The sequence below is a fragment of the Talpa occidentalis genome, unplaced genomic scaffold, assembly GCF_014898055.3.
Source record: "Talpa occidentalis isolate TD23 unplaced genomic scaffold, MPIMG_talOcc4v2.1 talOcc4.4, whole genome shotgun sequence".
NCBI classification, from domain to species: Eukaryota; Metazoa; Chordata; class Mammalia; order Eulipotyphla; family Talpidae; genus Talpa; species Talpa occidentalis.
Genome location: NW_023604295.1, coordinates 86,590,972 through 86,615,675, shown reverse-complemented (window position 1 = coordinate 86,615,675; position 24,704 = coordinate 86,590,972). Strand labels below are relative to the sequence as shown.

The 24,704-nt window shown below is 37.5% G+C and overlaps 1 protein-coding gene across 1 annotated transcript in view; it reads left to right on the top strand.

The window, feature by feature from the left end:
• Positions 1-24,704, top strand: part of EIF2A (eukaryotic translation initiation factor 2A) — a 50,387-nt gene that overhangs the window by 22,592 nt on the left and 3,091 nt on the right. The window contains exons 10-11 of the mRNA XM_037525806.2: positions 13,850-14,421; positions 18,438-18,551. Coding sequence (XP_037381703.1) covers positions 13,850-14,421; positions 18,438-18,551 — 686 coding nt within the window. The remainder of the gene's footprint in view (positions 1-13,849; positions 14,422-18,437; positions 18,552-24,704) is intronic.

The window sequence follows — 24,704 nt, the reverse complement described above, 5'->3', positions numbered from 1 at the left end:
ACAAAGAAATGGAGAGACATCCCCTGCTCATGGATTGGAAGAATAAACATTATTAAAATGGCCATCCTACCAAAGGCAATATACAGATTCAATGCTATTCCAATCAAAATTTCAATGTCATTCTTCAAAGAAATAGAACAATTATTGATGAAATTCATATGGAATCACCAAAAACCCCGAATAGCCAAAGCTCTCCTGAAAAAAAGAAGGAATGGAGGCATCAGACTCCCAGACTTCAAACTATACTACAAAGCCATAATCATCAAAACTGCATGGTATTGGAACAAGAACAGACATACAGACCAATGGAATCGAATAGAAAATCCAGAAATAAACCCACAGATTTATGGTCAACTAATCTTTGACAAAGGAGCAAAGAATATGCATTGGAGCAAAGAAAGTTTGTTCAATAAATGGTGCTGGGAAAACTGGGTCGCTACATGCAAAAGAATGAAGCTTGACCACCACCTCACACCATACACAAAAATCAACTCAAAATGGATTAAAGAACTAGACATAAGACCTGAAACCATAAAATATATAGAAGGAAATATAGGCGAAACACTACGTGATTTGCACACCAAAGACATCTTTACAGACACATCACCCAAAGCAGTGATAGTGAAGGCAAAGATAAACAGCTGGGACTACATCAAATTAAAGAGCTTTTGCACAGCAAAAGAGACAATAACAAAAACAAAGAGAAACCCACCAACTGGGAGAACATTTTTGCACCCAACACTAATGATAAAGGACTGATCACAAAAATCTGCAAAGAGCTGATGAGACTCAACAACAACAAAGAAAATAATCCAGTCAAAAAATGGGCAGAAGAGCTTAAAAGAAACTTCTCTGAAGAGGAAATGCAAATGGCCAACAGGCATATGAAAAAATGTTCAACATCACTTGTCATCAGGGAAATGCAAATCAAAACTACCATGAGATACCATCTCACACCAGTGAGAATGGCACATATTAAAAAAACTAGCAACAACAAATGTTGGCGAGGGTGTGGAGAAAAAGGAACTCTTCTGCACTGTTGGTGGGAGTGCAAACTGGTCCAACCACTGTGGAAGCTGTATGGAGATTTCTGGACCTACTAAACATAGAGCTTCCATATGATCCAGCAATTCCACTCCTAGGTATTTACCCAAAGGACACAGAAACATCAATTCCAAAGAACACCTGCACCCCTATGTTTATAGCAGCACTGTTTACAATAGCTAAGCTTTGGAAACAACCCAAATGCCCAAAAATAGATGACTGGATCAAGAAGATGTGGTACATATATACCATGGAATATTACTCAGCATTCAAAAAAGATAAACACATGCAATTTGCAGCAACATGGATGGCGCTGGAAGGGATCATGCTCAGCGAAATAAGCCAAAAGAAAAAGAAAATACCGGATGGTCTCACTCATAGCAGGAATCTAGAAAACTTAAATAAGGGACCAGGAAAATGAATAACTATAAGAAAGTGAAAATCAAAATCAACAAAAAACTATGAACCAGAGACACTTTTAGGGGGGCGGGGGTGGGAGGGGAGGGATTGGGGTCAGAATGGGGGGGCTGCAATTGTATGGGGAATATAACAATAAAATTTATTAAAAAAAAAAAAATAAATAAAAATATGTCAAAGGAAACAATACATATAAGACAATAAAAATCAAATATATGTAACTGATGGAAAGAAAACTTAAAATTTACGAGACAGACTATGACCCTTTAATAAGAATTTTATAAAGATGTCATTTCTTTCCGAATTCATTTAAAAATTAAAGTGCCAGTTGATTTTTTTTGTTGTTGTTTTCTTATTGGTTCATTTTTTATAGTAGATAAGTTGGTTCTTAAGTTGATACTCAAAAATAAACATGGGGCCTCCCCTGGTGACGCATGCGGTTGAGTGCCGCACTGTGAAGCTGTCCGCAGCCTCTGCAGCGCCAGTTCGATCCCAGCTGGCCAGCGAGGGTCCCACAGGGCGCAGACCTCTCCTGTCTCGCCTGCTGCTCCCCTCAGCAGTGTATTTCAGTCAGTCTGCCTGTTCTGTTCCCCGCTCTGTCTCTGGTGAACCCTCTCTCACCCTCCCGCGCATCTGGTCTGTACCCCGGTTCTTGTATAAATAAATAAAGAAATCTTAAAAAAAAAAAAAAAAGAAAGAAAAGAAAAGTAAACATGGAGGAATGTTTTGAAAACTTTGGGGGAAAAAGAACAGGGCAAGGGGAATTTTGATACCACTGGATATTAAAATGTAAAGATGTAAAGCAGTTATAATTAACAGTTTGGTTCTGACTTAATGGATAGACAAAATAATAGAGTAAAATCCCAATTAAATCTATGCTTCCATAGCCATTAATATATAAAGTCAATATCTGAACCAAGGTGGGGGACATATTGAAAACATTTAATATATGGTTTGGGGACAAGTGGTTAGCTATTTGGAACAAAAAGTAAATATTGCTAATCTTAAAGTGGAGAATTTTTTCCTTAATCTTAAAGTAGGGAAATCTTAAAAGTGGAATTTTTTCCTAATCTTAAAAGTGAAGAAAAAAATAACGGAAAATGATAAATTTGAACAAATGAAAATTGGAGGAGTCTAGTATTGTGACAGTTAAGACGACAGATTCACCTCCTACATAATCTCACAATTAAATTGCAATAGAACAAAATCAGTAGCCCCTGAAAGAAAAACATGTAACTACAGTATACTTGAGGAACAACACTCTGTAGAAAAGGCATAGTAAAAACTGGGATTGAACTGTGTTTACAGTGATAATAGGGAAGTAGAACGCTCAAATGGGAGGAGCAACTTATGTGCCCCTACACTTACAGAAGCAGTGGTGCATGCCTTCATCAGGGACTTTAGAGATCTAGCAGTGTTCCGGGTGCATAGAATTGCCATCTGGGAAGTAAGTTGAACTATTGAGTAACTATAGGAGCAGGTATGCAGAATGATGATTACTGACTTGGGCCAGAAGCTCCCAATATAGAACAACTGACCAGGTTGAACAGCCCAGACCAGGTTGGATCACCTGTGTTTCCTCATAGAGGAGGCTATTACTTGAAGCCCAGGAATAGGATGTTCAAAACACCTGCTACTTTCTCTTCCAGGACTGACACCAAGAAAACAAAAGAACACTTTCATTAATCAGGGTTTTTAAGCACCTGTCTTAAAGAGCAGAAACCCTAGCATAAGGCTCTGTAAAAAAAGAAAACAACTCCTAGTTTGCAAATCTGTGATAATTATAGTCAGTGCTACATCCAGTGTTCAAACATAGCCTAATGGTGGAAACTGACATGAGGCACTTAAACTGAGGCGGGACCTAGAGGAGGGGAGCACTTTTGATCCCCACCACATAACTGTACCTGCAATAGGGTAGGAAGCTTATTAAATCCCTGATGCTCACTAAAGTTGACCCTTTGGTACCCTGCTGTCTAGGTTCTTTCTACCTTTTACCCCTTGCCAGTACCAGTTCTCTGATCACTTCAATAGGTGGAAAGGCAACAGTCTGAAAGTCTATCTCATAAAAACCAATAGAAATTGAAAATGAACAGACAGATGCTGGAGCAAAAAATCCTGAGAAGAATCTAAGTCCGGTAATACTACATGACATGACTAAAGGGAAGTTGAAGCTAACAGTTATAACAAAGCTAATGGAACTCAAAAAACAACAGGCACATGAAATAATAGAATAAAGACTAACAATAAAGACAGCTGCAACTAGAAGTAATGGATCTCAGAAATACTGTAACTGAATTAAAAAATATATAATTGAGAGCTTCAAAACCAGACAAATGCAAACAATGGAGAGAATTAGTAAGCACAAAGGCACAATGTTGGAGAACACAAATAGGAGAACAGAGAAAAAAGAATTTAAAAATGAAAATAGTGTAAGACCCTTTGGTATACCCTAAAGAGAAATAATATCCATATCATGGGGATCTCAAAAGAATAAGAGACAGAGAGGGGCGGAGCAACATGGCGGCGAGGAGACGCTGCGAGTAAGATCTCCCATTAAAAAAAGTTAATAGGGAGGAAAAGCGGCAGGTCCCAGTGAGAACTGGGACACGGAAGATAAACAGACGACTCCAGCAAACTACCCGAAGAAGAAAGTGGCCATAAAAGAGGACTAGAAGGGAGGGAAGCGCAGAACCCTGCTCCGCTCCCCCGCCGCAGAGGCGGCACTCCCCACCGGCAGAGAGGAAAACAACAAACCAAAACGGCCCACAAGAACAAACGACGCAGCAAGCGGGACTGATCCGCAGCAGCGGCGGTGAGCGAACGGCTCCTGGCGCCAATAGAGAAGAACAAAGACCCCGGGAGACGCGCACACAGCCCGGGCTGCCAGTAAGCCTGCGCGGAAAGGGGCACACTCGGCGCGCTTGAAAAGCAAGTGCAGACCGGGATCGCGGCTGCCCAGGTCCCCGCGCCTGCGACCTAGGCTTGCGGGGAGACGACCTAGGCTTGCGGGGAGACACCGGAGGTCCTCACTGAGGTGAAGCCCTCCCTGAGTGAGCAGGAACCGGCGCCCAGGCACGGGAGCGGTGCAAAAGGCGCCATTCCCGCGCCACTGAACTGGGCTACAGCCCGCATCCTGGAACTGAGGGCTTTGAACTGAGACCGGGGCACGAAAATTCGGGGCGTGGTTTCTCCACGACGGTGGGGCACAAGGCAGACACAGCACCCCAAAGCTGTTGAGGTGTACCCTACCATTCCCGCTCTGTTCTCTGTCCCACGGGGTGGGGGGAGGCGAAAACAGCCCCAAGGACAATAGAGAGATCTCTGGCGCCACCTAGCGACCAGGAAAAAAAAAAGTCACTAAACCCTATAAAACAGGACATTTCTTAAGACTGCTTGAAAAGGGCAGAAGGTTTCTGGAGGACCCAGTGGCCAGCTGGGAAGTTATTCCACGCCAGGCCCCTTCCGACCAGCAGTCTGAGCCCACAGAGGGAGCAGGCACCCACGTCCGGGGCAGACCGGGTGCGCAGAAGAGTGTGCCTGAAACCGGAGGCGCAGGGACTGCATCCCGCTTCGCCATTTGAGAACAGGGACATTTCTTCAGTAAAAACTGCCTAAAACCAGCAGAAATCTCCCCCAGAAGACAGAGATGGCTCCTGGAAGAGCCAGAGGGGAGCGGAGAAGTTCACCCAAGATGTCAGTCAGTCCGAGCAACACAGTGTCCCAACGCATACGACAAATTAGAAAACAGACAGTAGGGAGTAGAAGAACCACACGCAACCTAAAAACTCCTCAGGAAAGAAGCACACCACAAAAAGAAAACCACTCCCCAGATTGCAACGACAGCAACTTGGAAGAACTTCGAGCCTTCCAGAAAGAGAATTTAAAATTGCCATGATTAAAAAAGTGATAGATCAGAAGAAGAAATTGAGTCCCTAAAGGGGAAGTAAGAGAAATGCAGGAGATCAAAGAATTAATGGAGGAACTAAAGAACTCTGGGAAAGCAATGAAAGCAGAATAGATGAAATGGAAGAACGAATAAGTAATCTTGAAGACACAGAAATAAAAAGAACCAAAACAGAAAAGGAAAGAGAAGTAAGAAGGAAAAGAATGAAGAAAGACTTCGGGAACTATCTGACTCCATGAGGAAAGGAAATATAAGAGTTATAGGAATTCCAGAAGGAGAGGAGAGAGATGTAGGAACAGAGAAAATATTCATGGATATAATTGAAGAGAACTTCCCAAATGAGAAGAAGGAGCTGAAAATTGATATACAAGAAGCAAGAAGAACACCAAACTTCCACGACGAAAGGAAAAACACAGCAAGACACATAATAGTAAAGCTCCCAAGAATCCAGGACAAGGAAAAAATAATGAAGCTGACAAGAGGGAAGAAACAGATAACATTCAAAGGAAAGCCAATCAGGCTGACATCAGACTTCTCTGAAGAAACACTACGGGCAAGGAGAGAGTGGAGGGACATAGTCAACAGACTCCAAGAAAACAGATGCCAACCAAGAATACTCTATCCCGCAAAGCTCTCTTTCCTCCATGAAGAAAGAATATGGACCTTCCCAGACAAAGAGAAACTCCGGAATTTCATTGCGACTAAACCCCACTCCAAAAAATACTACAAGGAATCCTAAAGCCAGAACCTCAGAGGGACGAATAACAACGAAAGAAGACCAAAAAAAAAAAAGTTATTAAAAGAATAAATAAATAAAATCAAAGGAAAGACAAACATAATGGCAAATACAGATGCTAACATATCAATATTAACTCTAAATGTAAATGGACTAAACTCTTCAATAAAAAGACACAAAGTTGCAGCCTGGATTAAGAAACAAAACCCAACCTTTTGCTGTCTCCAGGAAACACATTTAGCTACAAAAGATAAAAATAGGCTCAAAGTCAAAGGATGGAAAACAATCCTACAAGCAAATGGGCCAAAAAGAAAGCAGGAACAGCTATACTTATATCAGATAAAACAGACTTCAAACTCAAAAAAATAAAAAGAGACCCCAATGGTCACTACATTATGATTAAGGGGACAATACTTCAAGAAGAAATAACACTCATTAACATATACTCACCAAACGAAAGAGCACCAAAATATATCAGACAACTGTTGTCCTCTCTGAAAACAGACATCAGAGAAAACACATACGTAGTGGGAGACTTCAACACACCACTATCAACAATGGATAGATCAACAAGACAAAAAATAAGTAAAGAAACTAAAGCTCTAAATAAGGACCTAGAGCATTTGGGCTTAACAGACATCTATAGAACACTAAACCCAAAAAAAACGGAGTACACATTTTTCTCAAGCGCACACGGATCATTCTCCAGGATCGATCACATACTGGGGCACAAGACAAACATCAACAGATACACCAAGATTGAAATCATACCAACCATCTTTTCTGACCACGAAGGCATCAAACTAGAAATAAATCATAAAAAGAAGGCAAGGAACTATCCTACCTCATGGAGATTAAAAGCCACACTACTGGAAGACCACTGGACTAACGAGGAGATCAAAGAAGAAATTAAAAATTCTTTGAATTGAATGACAAGGAGGACACCAATATCCTAAATGTATGGGATGCAGCAAAAGCAGTAAAGAGGAAAATATATAGCAATAGAAGCTCACATCAAAAAACAAGAAAGAACTCAAAGAAACAACCTAATCTCGAAGCTCAAAGATCTAGAAAAAGAACAACAAAAAAACCCCAGAACCAGTAGAAGAAAAGAAATAATAAAAACCAAAGCAGAAATAAATGAAATTGAAACTAAAAAAACAATCCAAAGATCAATGAAACCAAGAGCTGGTTCTTTGAAAAATAAATAAAATAGACAACCCCTAGCCAGGCTCACAAAGGAAAAAAGGAGAGAAAGCACAAATACACAGAATCATAAATGAAAGAGGAGAAATCACAACGGACACAGCAGAAATCAAAAGAATAATCAGTAACTACTATGAACAGTTATATGGAAACAAGTTCAACAATCTAGAGGAGATGGACAAATTCCTACAACTCTACAATCACCCAAAGCTAGATAAAGAAGAAATAGAACACCTAAACAGACCAATTACAAGCAGCGAAATTGAAATGGTAATTAAAAACCTCCCCAAAAACAAAAGCCCAGGACCTGATGGATTTACAAATGAATTCTACCAAACATTCAGAGACGAATTAGTGTCTATCCTTCACAAACTCTTCCAAAAAATTGAGAAGGAAGGGACAATACCAAACACGTTCTATGAAGCCAATATTACACTAATACCAAAACCGAATAAGGACAACACAAAAAAGGAAAACTATAGGCCAATCTCCCTAATGAACACTGATGCAAAAATCCTCAATAAAATTTTAGCTATCAGAATCCAACAATGTATCCATAAGATAATTCACCACGACCAAGTTGGATTCATTCCAGGGGCACAAGGATGGTTTAACATCCGAAAATCAATCAACGTTATCCAACACATCAACAAAAAGAAATATAAAAACCATATGATAATATCAATAGATGCTGAGAAAGCTTTCGACAAAGTGCAACACCCATTCATGATAAAGCCCTTGAAATTCTTGGGATACAAGGAACATACCTCAACATCATAAAGGCCATCTATGACAAGCCAACAGCCAGTATCATTCTCAATGGTGAAAAGCTGAAAGCAATTCCATTAAGATCTGGAACAAGACAAGGATGTCCACTCTCACCACTGCTTTTCAATATAGTACTGGAAGTCCTAGCCAGAGCAATAAGACAAGAGAAAGACATCCAAGGAATCCAAATAGGAAAAGAAGAAGTCAAACTATCACTATTTGCAGATGATATGATAATATACATAGAGAACCCCAAAATCTCCACAGAAAAACTAATTCAACTCATCAATCAATTCAGTAAAGTGGCAGGATACAAAATCAACACGCAAAAGTCAGTAGCCTTCCTATACACAAACAATAAATCTGAAGAAGAAGAAATCAAAAAAACCACCCCTTTTATTATCGAAACAAAAAAAATCAAATATTTGGGAATAAATCTAACAAAAGAGGTAAAGGACCTATACAAAGAAAACTATAAACACTGTTAAAAGAAATAGAAGAAGACACAAAGAAATGGAAAGACATCCCCTGCTCATGGATTGGAAGAATAAACATTATTAAAATGGCCATCCTACCAAAAGCAATATACAGATTCAATGCTATTCCAATCAAAATCTCAATGGCATTCTTCAAAGAAATAGAACAATTATTGATGAAATTCATATGGAATCACCAAAAACCCCGAATAGCCAAAGCTCTACTGAAAAAAAAAGAAGGAAATGGAGGCATCACACTCCCAGACTTCAAACTATACTACAAAGCCATAATCATCAAAACTGCATGGTATTGGAACAAGAACAGACATACAGACCAATGGAATCGAATAGAAAATCCAGAAATAAACCCACAGATTTATGGTCAACTAATCTTTGACAAAGGAGCAAAGACTATGCATTGGAGCAAAGAAAGTTTGTTCAATAAATGGTGCTGGGAAAACTGGGTCGCTACATGCAAAAGAATGAAGCTTGACCACTACCTCACACCATACACAAAAATCAACTCAAAATGGATTAAAGAACTAGACATAAGACCTGAAACCATAAAATACATAGAAGGAAATATAGGCGAAACACTACGGGATTTGCACATCAAAGACATCTTTACAGACACATCACCCAAAGCAGTGATAGTGAAGAGAAAGATAAACAGCTGGGACTACATCAAATTAAAGAGCTTCTGCACAGCAAAAGAGACAATAACAAAAACAAAGAGAAACCCCACCAACTGGGAGAACATTTTTGCACCCAACACTAATGATAAAGGACTGATCACAAAAATCTGCAAAGAGCTGATGAGACTCAGCAACAACAAAGAAAATAATCCAGTCAAAAAATGGGCAGAAGAGCTAAAAAGAAACTTCTCTGAAGAGGAAATGCAAATGGCCAACAGACATATGAAAAAATGTTCAACATCACTTGTAATCAGGGAAATGCAAATCAAAACTACCATGAGATACCATCTCACACCAGTGAGAATGGCACATATTAAAAAAACTAGCAACAACAAATGTTGGCGAGGATGTGGAGAAAAAGGAACTCTTGTGCACTGTTGGTGGGAGTGCAAACTGGTCCAACCACTATGGAGAGCTGTGTGGAGATTTCTGGACCTACTAAACATAGAGCTTCCATATTATCCAGCAATTCCACTCCTAGGTATTTATCCAAAGGACACAGAAACATCAATTCCAAAGAGCACCTGCACTCCTATGTTTATAGCAGCACTGTTTACAATAGCTAAGCTTTGGAAACAACCCAAATGCCCAAAAGTAGATGACTGGATCAAGAAGATGTGGTACATATATACCATGGAATATTACTCAGCATTCAAAAAAGATAAACACATGCAATTTGCAGCAACATGGATGGCACTGGAAGGGATCATGCTCAGCGAAATAAGCCAAAAAGAAAAAGAAAAATACCGGATGGTCTCACTCATAGCAGGAATCTAGAAAACTTAAATAAGGGACCAGGAAAATGAATATAAGAAAGTGAAAATCAAAATCAACAAAAAACTATGAACCAGAGACAGTTTTTGGGGGGTGGGGGGCGGGAGGGGAAGGATTGGGGTCAGAATGGGGCGTTTGCAATTGTATGGGGGAATATAAAAATAAAATTTAATATTTAAAAAAAAAAAAAAAAATTCCCATCACCAATTCACCTGTGTACCATTCAAATAAGGGATCAGAAAAAAAGTAATTATAATAAAGTAAATATCAAAATCAGCAAAAAAAAAAAAAAAAAAGAATAAGAGACAGAAAAAAGTATAGAAAATATATTTAAAGAATTTCTGAAAGCCATCTCAATCTAGGAAATGAACCATACATTGTGATCCAAGAAGCCCAGAGAGTTCCAAACAAAATAATACCAAACACACACGAAGACACATTATAATAAATCTTGATAGTCAATGACGAGGATGAAATACTAGAAAACATCAAGAGTATAAAGGGTAACCTATAAGGGAATAGCATTCTGACTATCAGCAAACTTTTCAGTAGAAAGACTACAAGCCCAAAGAGAATTTCAGAGGATATTTAAAATACTTAAAGAGAAAGATTCCTCGCCTAGAATTATTTACCTGTAAGATTAACATTCAAGACAAAAGGAAGGATAAGGAGCTTCATTTAAAAAAAAAAATAACAAAATGACAATGAACAGTTATTTTTCAGTAATCACTTTAAATGTAAATGGCCTGAATTCATTAGTCAAAAGGTGTAAAGTAACTGGATTTCAAAAAAATTTTCAATCTTCTTTTATAAGAAACCTATCTTACCAAAAAAGACAAGCAGACTTAAAGACTAGAAGACAATCCTAAGCAATGGCAATCAAAAAAAGTCAGAAACAGCTATACTTACAATGTAGATAATAAACCTTCTATTAAAAAATGGTAGTAGGGCCTCCCTGGTGGCGTAGGGGTTAGTCACAGCGCTGTCAAGCTATTGTCAGCCACTGCAGCATGAGTTCGTTCCCCAGCCAGGGAGCTAACCCACATGGTGCAGCACACCTCTCCTGTCTCGCCTGCTGCTTCCCTCAGCAGTGTATTTCAGTAGATCTGCTTGTTCTGCTCCCCATTCTGTCTCTGGTGAATCCTCTTGCCTTCCCTGCTCCCCATACCTCTGGCCTGTACCCCAGTTCTTGTATACATAAATAAGAGTCTTTACAAAGTAAAAAATAAATTAAAAAAATAAAAAACTGTAGTAACAAGCACTATAAATCAGAGACATTCTGCAGGGCATGAGGAGGCAGAAGGATCAAAACGGGAGGGCAGAACACAAGGCACTATGACGAGGGTCCATGGGTGAATTGGTGGTAGGAATTCTGTGGGGACTAAACCTGAGAGGAGAAAGCAAACATTGTACAAAAATGAACAATGATATATATACAAATAAATATTATATGTTAAAAAATTAAAAAGGGTAGTAAGTATTATGATTAAAGACAACGTATGTATGGACCAAATGATGTAGCACCAAGATACTAATGGAACGAAAAATAGATATTGACAGCAGTAATAGTAGGGGATTTAAATATTCCATTTACAGCTATCGACAGATCAGTAAGACAGAGAATAAATAAGGAAACAGTACTCTTAAATGAGCTGGACCAAATGGGTTTAACTAACATCTACAGACCACTCCACCCCAAAACTGTTGCATATACATTTATTTTCAAATACACATGAACATTTTCAAGACTGGATCTTATGTTGGGACATGAGTCATTTGTGTCCCAACTACAAAGATTGAAATTGAATATATAAGAATTACAATTTATGCATTGGGAGAAGAAAGATTCCATAAATCAAGCAAAATAAACAAAAGTGGGGGATATTGTTTAGACAGACAGTGAATGCCTATATCAAGTAAATTTCAATAGAAAACCAGTAACTGGAGAGGAGAATTTTTGCTTGGGATATAAAAATTAGTCCACACAAAAGGAAATGAGATTATGTATAAATATATTAAATGGTTCTTAAATTAGAATAAAAGAAATAGGAAAACAAGATTGGCAAATATGAAAACATGGAACTACAGTATGAGTAAACATAAGGAGAAATCTGTTCTATCAAAAATATTGCTATTGGGCCTCCCCGGTGGCGCAGCGGTTGAGCGCTGGGTTGCAAAGCTGCCTGCAGCCTATGCAGTGCCGGTTCGATCCCCGGCCACAGGGCGAGGGTCCCACATGGCATAAATAAATAAATGAATGAATGAATAAATAAATAAATAAATCTTTAAAAATATATATATATATATTGCTATTGTGGGCCTCCCCAGTGGCGCAGCGGTTGAGCCCTGGGTTGCGAAGCTGCCCGCAGTCTCTGCAACGCGGGTTCGATCCCCGGCCACCAGGAGAGGCTCCCACATGGCGCGCAGACCTCTCCTGCCACCCGCTGCTCCCCTCAGCAGTGTACTTTGTCACTCTGCCTGTTCTACTCTCCGCTCTGGCTCTTGTGAATTCTCTCACCCTCCCGTGCCTCTGACTGTACCTACTGCTTATATAAAAAAATAAATAAATCTTTAAAAAATATATATATATATAGTAAGCTAAGCTATGGAAACAACCCAAATGCCCAAAAATAGATGACTGGATCAAGAAGATGTGGTATATATACACAATAGAATATTACTCAGCAATCAAAAAAGATAACCACATGCAGTTTGCAGCAACATGGATGGAGCTAGAAGGGATCATGCTCAGCGAAATAAGTCAGAAAGAAAAAAAAACAAAAATACCGGATGGTCTCACTCATAGCAGGAATTTAGAAAACCTAAATAAGGAACCAGGAAAAAGACTAATTAATACAAAGTAAAAAAATCAACAAGCAACTATAAACCAGAGACACTACTGGGGGAGGGGAGGGGAGCGAAGGGAAGGGGAGAGGAAGACATAGGGTCAAAATAAGGGGCAGTGCAATTGTATGGGGCATATAACCAAAATGAAAATGCATACATTGTGCAAAAATGAAAAATGATGTATGAATTATGTAAAATAATATATTAATTTAAAAAAATAGTTCAAAAGAAAATATTGCTAGTGTAAAAGGGTACAATTTCTCTGAATGGCATTTTGGTGGTACATCATGAAGTAAATGTATGTGTGCTTTGACCTGGCAATTTCACTCCTACAGTTTTATTTGTGTACACTCAGCAGTGGAAGGGGATACCTATACAGCATGGTTAGTAGTGGAATGAAGCACAGCTGAAAAAGGAGAAAGATTTCGTGCTTATATGGGAAAATCTCAAAACTAGACTATTACATGAAACAACAGAGATCTAGAACTTTGTTTTGTATATTTGTGTGTGTTTAAGAAAAGGATGCTTAATTTCAACAGAAATAATCTTAAAGGCTATGCAAGACATAACTGGAGGTTACCTTTGTGTTTGTCTTTTTTGCATAGCTTTTATTTTTATTATAATTATAATATAAATATAATTAAAATTGTATTTTTATTTTTACTATAATGTACATATAGTCGTTATCTCTTCCCATAAAAACTAGTTTTGTCTGTTAATAACCTACTATGAACCTGTATTGCCAAAATGTTCATAAAAAATTAAGATTCATTAATGAGTCTTAAATTTATGTTTATATATGAATGTCCATGGTATTTTATGTAAAAATATTTTACTATGAACATGCTTTGAAAATTTTGGATTTTTTTTTTTGCTGTATCATGTGTTTATGAGTTTTATGTGATTATAACCTACTGATCTACTGATAAATAGTTCTTTGTTGCTAATTTGGGTTTTATGTGTTTTTGTTTCTGTTTTTTAGCAAAAAATGGCCCCATTTATGATGTAGTTTGGAATTCTACTTCTACTGAGTTTTGTGCTGTTTATGGTTTCATGCCTGCCAAAGCAACAATTTTCAACTTGAAATGTGATCCTGTGTTTGACTTTGGAACTGGTCCTCGTAATGCAGCCTACTATAGCCCTCATGGACACATATTAGTACTAGCTGGATTTGGGAATCTGAGGGGACAAATGGAAGTATGGGATGTTAAAAACTACAAACTTATTTCTAAACCAGTGGCCTCTGATTCTACATATTTTGCTTGGTGCCCAGATGGCGAGCATATTTTGACAGCCACATGTGCTCCCAGATTACGTGTTAATAATGGGTACAAGATTTGGCATTATACTGGCTCTGTCTTACACAAGTATGATGTGCCTTCAAATGCAGAATTATGGCAGGTTTCTTGGCAGCCATTTTTAGATGGAATATTTCCAGCAAAAACAATAACCTACCAACCAGTTCCAAGTGATGTAACTAGTGAAGAACCTAAAGTTGCAACAGCATATAGACCCCCAGCTTTAAGGAATAAACCAATCACCAATTCTAAACTGGTATGTAAAGTTTTATCACTTTGGTAGGAAATGATTTTTCAGTGTATGGGGTTCTATAGACTTTTCTTATACATATTCTTGTGTTACTTAGTAACAGTGTTACAGGGCAGAGAGAGGGGCACCCCAAGACCCCAAACCTGCTTGCTCTAAATATGTTCTGCCATTCGTTGCATCAAGACAAAACCTAGTCTGGTGCATAAGACCTTTAATGGAAAGGAACTTTGATATAATTACTTTGCACCAAAGAGAAGGGAGAGAATATAGTTTCCAAATCAAGCACCCAAAGTTACCCATCACCTCATGAGTAAAGCCCAGCCAAACAAGGGTTGGCCCAAAAGAGGACTGAGGCCTGATAGCCTGCCACAGCCTAAGCCACCTCCTGGTGGGGCCCCATAGGAAAGGGATAGAAGGGGCCAGACAAGTCTGGAAGGAAAAGAGCAAAATCAAAACCAAGATAAAAGGGCCTCCCTGGTGGCGCAGGGGTTAAGACGCAACCTATGAAGCAATCCGCAGCCACTGCAGCATGAGTTCGATTCCTGGCCGGCCAGGGAGAAACCCACATGGCGGGACAGACCTCTCCTGTCTCCCCACTGCTCCCCTCAGCAGTGTATTTCAGTCCATCTGCTTGTTCTGTTTCCCACTCTGTCTCTGGTGAATCCTCTCACCCCTGCATCTCTGGCCTGTACCCCAATTCTTGTATAAAAATAAATAAATCTTTAAAAAAAAAAAAAACCAAGATAAAAGCTGCCATTGTTAACCTCCCCACAGGTCTCTCTCACACACATCTGTTTCGACCAGTCCAAGACCAAGAAACAAGCCTAACTTCTTCACATCTCTCTCTGCTCCATGTGCCTCCTCCAGGTCTCCTTCTTGCTCTCTATCCTTTTTCCTTCCTTCTCCAGTCTCCTTTCCAGCTTCTTCTCCTTTCCCTGCTTGGTTCCATCCTTCCTTGTGTGGGGCAGGGAACCTGGAACCTCCCTGCTTTCTTGGGGACCACCCTGTATAACAACAGTAAGATATAAACACTAGGCTAGAAGTCATGGAGAATCTACTGCTGAAAATGGCAGCAGCTAATACTAAGTTGCCAAAATAGTTAATTTGAAACAGTTCACATCTTAAGTCTTTGAGAAAGATAATGGAATTGCTATATTGGCTTTGTAGATGGTTCAAATTCAAATGCCTGTCAGGCTAGGCTGGTAATGTTAGCAATGGAGTCTAGAGAGAATACAAAAGGGAAAAATCATGCCATCTTTAAAGATAATGACAGTTACAAAGCAGTTACTGATTGTTAGTGGGAGATTTTAGGCCCAGTTAGCTGAAATATTTGGTTATTCAATATAACACAAGTGTGGATGTTTATGTAAAGTTTTTCAATTTTCGAAACACTGTTGGTCAAGCAAAATGCATTTGTCCTTGGACCATGGTTTCCCCACCTCTGTTATAAAGTTCTGACTACCAAATTTTGACCTGCATTAAACAGTTGTCTTTCAGAGCTCAGGGGAAATCATTTATTAATAACCTGGGTTTCTGTAATGATGTTTTAAGAAGTAAAGTTTCTTTGTAAGAATGAAGAACAATATTTTGGTATTGTTAGAAAGATGATTATATAATAGGCATATACTGGGACTATTTCAAGTAAAATTAATACTTTTTCAAAGGATAAAATTCTATACCTCCCGTGTGCCACATCTCACCCCCACAAAAGCAAAAACAAGATGTAGCATTGGTCTGTAACTTCCTGACCTCATTGAAATCTTGTTTAAACATTTTTTGTTGCATTGTTATTTAGTAAAATATATGAAACTAATATAAGAAATTGAACTCTGTTTATGACATTTATATTTAGATCAAAAAAGGACATAGTAGTCTTTGGTTTTATCCAGTGTTGAAAATTTCTTTACCTAAGTAGAAGCAGAAGCAGCCTCTTTCATCCTACTTTGTAACTGAGTAATGTAACACAAAAGGAAGAAATTCTGAATTACATTTTTTTCACTAAACCATAAAACTAGTTTGTTTTGATGGAGGGGAGAGAATTAATATAGAAGGATAATACTGTGACAATGGTCATACAAATCTAGGAACTTCTTAAAACTGTATTTTTTAACATTTATGATTTTAGCTAAATTTTTGCTTCTGTATGTGATTTGATGACTGTGATCCAAATAGATCCTATCATTTTAATTGGAGAAACCATATGTCAACAAATGAGAATTTTTTTTTTTTTTTATCTAATTCCAGAAATAAGCCAAATAGCAAAGAAAATGCTGTCAAACTACTAGAAACAAAAGCAGTCTGGTCTATAACTTCATAAAGTAGGAGGGTTAAATAGTGGGAATGGGAAAAAAAGGTGTTATTTTATAAGTAAAAATTTATATATAAATTATACTTAAGAAGTATTCCTTGCCTTTCCAAAAACCTTTACTTTTATAATGTGTTCATCAGAGCAGTCCCAAAATACTTACTATAACTGAAGATACAGATTTCATTAATAAAGATGAAATTGTGTGTAATGGGCACATAATACTAAAGTCAGAAATGTATTCATAATCCATAGCAGCTATGTCATTTGTTTTCTTTTTTTGGTCTAAAAGTCTGCCAGTGAACACATGATGCTTGTAAGTATAGAAGAAACTTGTGACTCATCCTTTCATTGCGTTATTTGTAGTTGCTTTGTTTTATTTTGAAGTTCTCATCAATAGAAACTTTTACAGTCAAAGCAAGAGCTGCTATTGAAATTTTCATGTATAGAACAAATATTCAGCAATTAGTATATCTTAGCTAATATTGCATGCAATTAAAAAAGAGGCTTGCCCTCCATATTTATTCTATAGTTGTGGGTTGTCATATATTCCATTGATTCAAGTAGTGTGTATACACACAGACCTCTAATGACTTTTGAAACATTTAATGCACCTACTATTATAAAGTAACTTCATAATAATAGTTTCTTAATTACTATTATTTACTCCTCTTGTTTGAACTTTGTTAATTCCTTTATGGTACTTATAAATACAGTACATATATAAGGTTTAGTACTCAAGAAAGTTCATGAATATTGGGTTCTTTTGATGTACTGAGTATGAGAAAGTCTTAGAGATAGTTAACACTAAGGTAATAGCAATGTAGAGAAAAATTAATAAGGAGATGAATCTGATAAGTTGTATGAGTTATATGTTTCCTAAAAGCCACTCTGGAGATAATTTAGACTAACGATTTAGTTTTTTCAGGTTTATTAAAGTATAATTGTCATATAAAATTGTAAGATATTGAAATTGTATATCACCATGATTTGATACACATATACATTGTGAAAAGATTCCCCCCAGATAGTTAATCAAGACATACATCACCGAATATATTTTATTTTGTGTGTGTGACCCTGTACTTAATTCACTCGCTTTCTGTTGGGAGTGACTATATCAATAACTGATGATGGAAATGATTGTTTTCATTGTATGATTATATCTGACTCTTCATTATTTTAATCATGATTTCTTAGTTGCACAGTTATTTATCCCTTCCAGATTGATTTATTTCTGATAGTCTATTTTAGTTTTCTTCACTTGCTTTGATTCTAAAATTTTCTGATCTGTTATTTTGCAAATAAAGATCTAACAAGTAATTCTTTTTATAACAAAAACAAATGACTCGCAGTAGTCAGATCCAAAGGAAATCAGAAGAAGCTATTGTTGGTATCTAATTTCATAAGAATCATGTGTCAATAGTAAGTAATAAGAAAAATTCTATTGTTTAAACAAAAGTGAAGTGAATTTCACCAGCACTGATATAATTGAAAGGTATAATATACATTACATATATATGTAGTACATATATGTCATATCCTCATTAAATCTACTTTAGAGTGTGCCTACTACTAAGAGTTCGCAATTTTCTTTGGCAGTGATTTTAAAATAAATTTAATAAGTTTATTCCATACTAGCAAAAATATACAATTTGGTGTGTATGTTTTTAAAAACGAATTTCATTTCAGAATCATTTATTTTATGTTTTCATAGCACGAGGAGGAACCACCTCAAAACATGAAACCGCAACCAGGGAAAGATAAGCCGTTATCAAAAACAGCCCTTAAAAATCAAAGGAAGCATGAGGCAAAGAAAGCTGCAAAGCAGGTATTTGGAGAACTAATTGCTATTAGGGAATTAAAGTTAAATACCTAGAATGTCTTTTTTTTTTGTTTTTGCCTATGAGTTACTAAATAATCCTGTATACATACTGGACAATATGTGTGTGTCTTGGGGGAAGTGGGGGACTGGGAACTGAGGAAACGATCTGAATTTAAAACCTGAAACTTTAATGGGATTATGTAGTATGTTATTTTGGTGGAACCTGTGTGAAGTGGTATAATTTGCTTTCTTGGAAACATGATTTTTAAAAGACTGGAAATTTCATGATGGTATCTTATTACTACAGGATTATTCAACTGAGACTCTAAATCCAGTAATACTCAAACAATGGAATTATTCTAAAATAATCTTTTAAATTATTTTCTAGTTGAAAAAACACACCAGTGTAATTACTGACAAATAAATTGTGATTGTGTATGGTGATAGTGAGATGAGTGGGACTGAAAATGCCTGGTTAGAATTCATGGTGACCACATTTCTGAGATTCAGGGAGTTTTTCTTATTGGTAATGCTTGAATTTTGACATTTCTGGATTGTTTCTGTGTTTTAGTAGGCAGTTCCTATTTTAAGGTTTAGAATTACATTATACAACCATATTCTGCTGAAATCTGGACTTTAAAGGAAATCATTGTCTTCTTTTATATTTTATCTCTAGAAATATCCTTAAATAATTCAGGTTTATGTCATTCCAAATATAATGATCTATTCCATCTATTAGATTTGTATAAAAATAGGACTTGTTCTTTCATCAGTGTGTGTAGAGACCTCTGCTAGCCCTAAATATTATAAGTTAGTAGTATTTTTAGAAGATTCCCCCCCTTTTTTTTTGCTGGGGGGAAGAGTTAATATTTTCAGGTATAATTGACAAAATTGTAATTATTTAAAATATACATACATAGCCTCTCGGCCTTTTGGCTAAAAGATCAAGTCTAAATATACAACATGATTATTTGATATATATCATGAAAGTAATTTCACTAAAGAGTTAATTAGCATATCCTTACATATGTACTTTTTTTGATTGTTAAGAACACTTAAGTTCTACTCTTAGCAAATTTCAAATTATACAATACAATATTGTCAACTATAGTCACCATGTTAGACATTAGTTCCTCAGATCTTATGCTGCTTTATAACTGAAAGTTTGAACCCTTTACCAACCTCTCCTTATTTCCTCCACACCCCAGCAATCACCATTTTACTCCTTGTTTCTGTGAATTTGAATCCTTTTTTTGAAGCACCAAAATACATTGAGGCTATTTGCATGTATGTATTATATCCCTAGAAAAAGAATCCTAGGATTTTCTCACCTGTGTGTTTTCATATTACTGCTTCTTTGTCAGTGATGCCAACTTGGTTCTCAGTGCAATGAAGCCAAAGTGATGGTCTGGGAGCAGATTATTCTAGATCTTTGAGTTACACATCTAATTTGGTACTGAAAACTACATACTTTTTTAACCTGTTGTGAGGTTCACAATAATTTTTCCTCCTCTATAATCAATGATTTCAAAGTTGCCAGTGTAACTATGCATCATGGTTAGAAACTGGATTATGACTTGGAGCACAGCCTAATAAGAACCTGGCTCTTGCTTCTCTTTTTGGCATTGTTGATGCTCCTAAAAGCATCAGCCAAGACATTTATGTGCACCATTGTGGCAGCAAAGAAAGATGGCAAAAGAGCTTTTTTCAGATTCCACATATAAGATACAATATTTATCTTCCCTGTCTGACTTGTTTCTCTTAGCATTATGACCCCCAAGTTCGTCCTGGTTGCAAATGGCAGGAGTTCCCTTTTTGTGACTCAATAATATCCCTGTGTGTGTGTGTGCCCGTACATGTTTGCATGCTTTAGCTCATACCTCACATTTTTTTAAATCCTTTCCTCCATTGATGGATACTTAGGTTGTTTCTGTACCTAGCCTATTATAAATGATGCTGCAGTGAATATGGGAGTATAGTTATCTCTGCAATAATGATTTCATATATATATATGAAATGATATATAGAGAGAGATATAAATACACATGCACACACAGAAGTGGAATATCATGATCATATGGTAGTTCTATTTTTTAATTTCTTGAGGAACCTTCATATTGTTTCTATAGTCCAATAGTGGCTATACAAGATTCCTTCTAATTGAGATTAAAGGGTCTTTTGAAACCCACTCTATTTAGAATCCTGTTTTCATTAGTGATGTTTTTTTCCTCTTTATCAGAAGATATTTTTAGTATGATCATCCCTGGTACTGAACAAAGATCTGTTTAATAAAATGTAATAGTTGTTTTTTTTTGTGTTTTTCTGACATTTAAGCACATAAATTTAGGAAGGATTATGAAATCAATGTTTTATTTAGAAAAATCAATTTTTTTTTAAAAGATTTATTTATTTATGCATACAAGAACTGGGTATAGATCGGAGGTGTGGGGAGTGAGAGGATTCACCAGAGACAGAGTAGGGAACAGAACAGGCAGACTGACTGAAATACACTGCTGAGGGGAGCAGCGGGCAAGTCAGGAGAAGTCTGTTGCACCATGTGGGTAGCTCCCTGGCCAGGGATCGAACTTGTGCTGCAGTGGTTATGGATAGCTTCATAGGTTGAGTCTTAACCCCTTGCGCCACCAGGGAGGCCCCTAGAAAAATCAATTTTAAAATCGATATTTTTTTTTTTTTTTAACTTTATGGAGATAACTTTTGGCTCTTTTCGGAAAAAAAGTAAATTTCATTAATGTAAAACATTATTTGTTAAAACTCTTAACCCACCCTATATTACCATACAGTTATCCATGCATGTTAATTATAAAAGATACTACTAATTCATCATTTTGAAGTTGTACTTGCTTGTTTTCTCAGTGTTCTAAAAGGACTTTTCTACCTGTAAGATAATCCTATCAATATCCATTTTTTAGAGTGATGGCTGTCTTTAGTAAAAGTTATGACTATGTGATAGAACAAAGATAGAAGGCCCATGACAGGATCTTACCTTGACCAGACCAGAAAGTTAATATTCTCAGACCCGACTCCAAACTAAGTAACCAAAGAAAAAGGAGTTAGATGTGTATCTTCTACCCAACTACTTATCCACTTTATCAGAGAGTTAACACTAAGAATTTAATCTTACCATACACACCTTTTTCCAGAGAATGACCAGAATTTAAACATATAATTGTGAACATTTTAACTTACTCTCCACCATTTAACTTAATATGGTAGATAATTAAATTTCAGGGCCTCCCCGGTGGCGCAACAGTTGAGCGCTGGGTTGCAAAGCTGCCCGCAGCCTCTGTAGCGCCAGTTCGTTCCCCGGCTGCTCCCCGGCCACCGAAGGAGGGTCCCACATGGCGCACAGACCTCTCCTGCCACCCGCTGCTCCCCTCAGCAGTGTACTTCGGTCCTTCTGCCTGCTCTGCTCCCCTCTCTGGCTCTGGTGAATTCTCTCACCCTCCCGCGCTTCTGACTGTACCCAGTAATGTATAAATAAATAAAAATAAATCTTTATAAAAAAATTAAATTTCATATTTCATTATAATTTTCATAATTATAACATTAACCTTCTTCCCTAGAAGAAAAAATATTCTCAGCTCATTATAAACAACTAAATTTTTTTTTTTTAAATTTTTAAAGATTTATTTATTTATGCATACAAGAACTGGGGCACAGGCCAGAGGTATGGGGAGAGAGAAGATTCACCGAAGACAGTGGGGAGCAGAACAGGCAGATTGACTGAAAACACTGCTGAGGGGAGCAGTGGGAGAGTCTGGAGAGGTCTGCTGCGCCATGTGGGTAGCTCCCTCGCCCGTCCGCAAGGGGTGGAATTTGTGCTGCAGAGGCTGCAGATAGTGTCATAGCGCTGTGCTTAACCCCTTGCACCACCAGGGAGGCCCTTCCTCCTTTAATTTTATATTATGAAAAATACCAAAGTATTATCAGAACTTACAGGCTCCTTAAGAGTAGAACCTAAAAAAGACATAGACTTGGGACCCCTCTCTGCCTAGAGAACTGTCCTGTTGTTATCTGACAATAAACTTGTTTTTAGGTCTTAAAAAAAAAAAAAAAGAGTAGAACCTAAATACTCTTTTCTAAATCTATTAAGGTGCTTTAGCAGTGAGTTTTCACATGGAGAGCAGGGATCAAATGTTTGTTGCATTGGAATGCATAAAAAAGTATTAAACAGAAAAAGTAACCCCAATTTTGTATCCTCTAAAAGCTCTCAGGCAGGGCCTTCCCTGGTGGTGCAGCGGTTGAGCGCAGGGCTGCGAAGCTGCCCGCAGCCTCTGCAGCGCCGGTTTGATTCCCGGCCACCCGCGAGGGTCCCACATGGTGCGCAGACCTCTCCTGCAGTGCCCACTGCTCCCCTCAGCAGTGTGTTTCATTAGTCTGCCTGTTCTGTTCCCTGCTCTGGCTAATTCTCTCACCCTCCCACGCTTCTGACTGTACCCAGTGCTTGTATAAATAAATAAATCTTTGGGGGGGGAAATAAATAAATAAAAGCTCTCAGGCAGATATGTTTCATGTCCCCTGGGTGCTTTGGAAGTTCAAAGTTTTCCACCTGAAACTCTGAAACTCATAAGAAATTTTGAAATCTTGGGACTCTATTTCACTGGGAACTCTGTAAGGGAGAAATAGAAACCATATCTTAGTGTCAATAAATAAAAAATTTTTTTCCCCTCTTGTCATATAGTACATCTTGTTATAATTACAAAGGGCAAGTCACTCTTTTGATTTTTCATTTATTCATAATGTACAATAAAGAATTAATATGCTGGGGGCATAACCAGAACAGTGAACAAGGAAACTTAAGGTGTAGTCTAATGGGGAATAGTAAAATACAGTGTTAGCAGTAGGGATGCATACTACATGCTATACAACTAGTCCAATCTCCAGGGGTTGGGGGAATTTTCCAGGAGGCATAAAGGATAAATAGGGGCGATCCAAATGATCTGAGGTATTCTAGGAAGAACAGAACACACAAAGGATAGGATAAAAGTGTTTGGCACAATAAAGGAAATAAAAGTGGTTTAGTCGGTGGTTCCTCAGTGAGGTGGGATGAGACTACAGAGGTCATCATAAAATGCAAACGGATATCATAATCATATGGTAGTTCTATTTTTAAATTTCTTAAGGAAGCTTCATGTTGTTTCTACAGTTCTATAGTGATCTGATCATATGGGAAGCAATATAGTATCTCATTAAGGAAACCAGCATTTTCTCTTCTTTTTTTAATATTTTATTTTATATAATTCTTACATCATTTTTCATCTTTGCACAATGTATGCATTTTCGTTTTGGTTATATTCCCCATACAAAATAAGGAGGGGGTCCCCCTTATTTTGACTCAAGTCCTTCCTTTCCCCGCCCTTCCCTCTCCCACTCCCCCCAGTGTGTCTCTGGTTTATAGTTGCTTGTTGATTTTAATTTTTACTTTATATTGATTAGTCTTTTTCCTGGTCTCTTATTTAAATTTTCTAAATTCCTGCTATGAGTGAGACCATCCGGTATTTTTCTTTTCTTTCTTACTTCACTGAGCTTCCTTTCTAGCTCCATCCATGTTGCTGCAAACTGCATGTGTTTATCTTTTTTGATTGCTGAGTAATATTCCATGGTGTATATGGACCACATCTTCTTGATCCAGTCATCTATTTTTAAGCATTTGGGTTGTTTCCATAGCTTAGCTATTGTAAACAGTGCTGCTATAAACATAGGGGTGCAGGTGCCCTTTGGAATTACTGTTTCTGTGTCCTCTGGGTAAATACCTAGGAGTGGAATTGCTGGATCATATGGAAGCTCTGTTTAGTAGGTCAAGAAATCTCCACACAGCTCTCCATAGTGGTTGGACCAGTTTGCACTCCCACCAGCAGTGCAGGAGAGTTCCTTTTTCTCCACACCCTCGCCAACATGTGCTGTTGCTAGTTTTTTTAATATGTGCCATTCTCACTGGTGTAAGATGGTATCTCATTGTAGTTTTGATTTGCATTTCCCTGATTACAAGTGATGTTGAACATTTTTTCATATGCCTGTTGGCCATTTGTATTTCCTCTTCGGTGATGTTTCCTTTTAGCTCTTCTGCCCATTTTTGGACTGGGTTATTTTCTTTGTTTTTGTTGAGTCTCATCAGCTCTGTAGATTTTTGTGATCAGT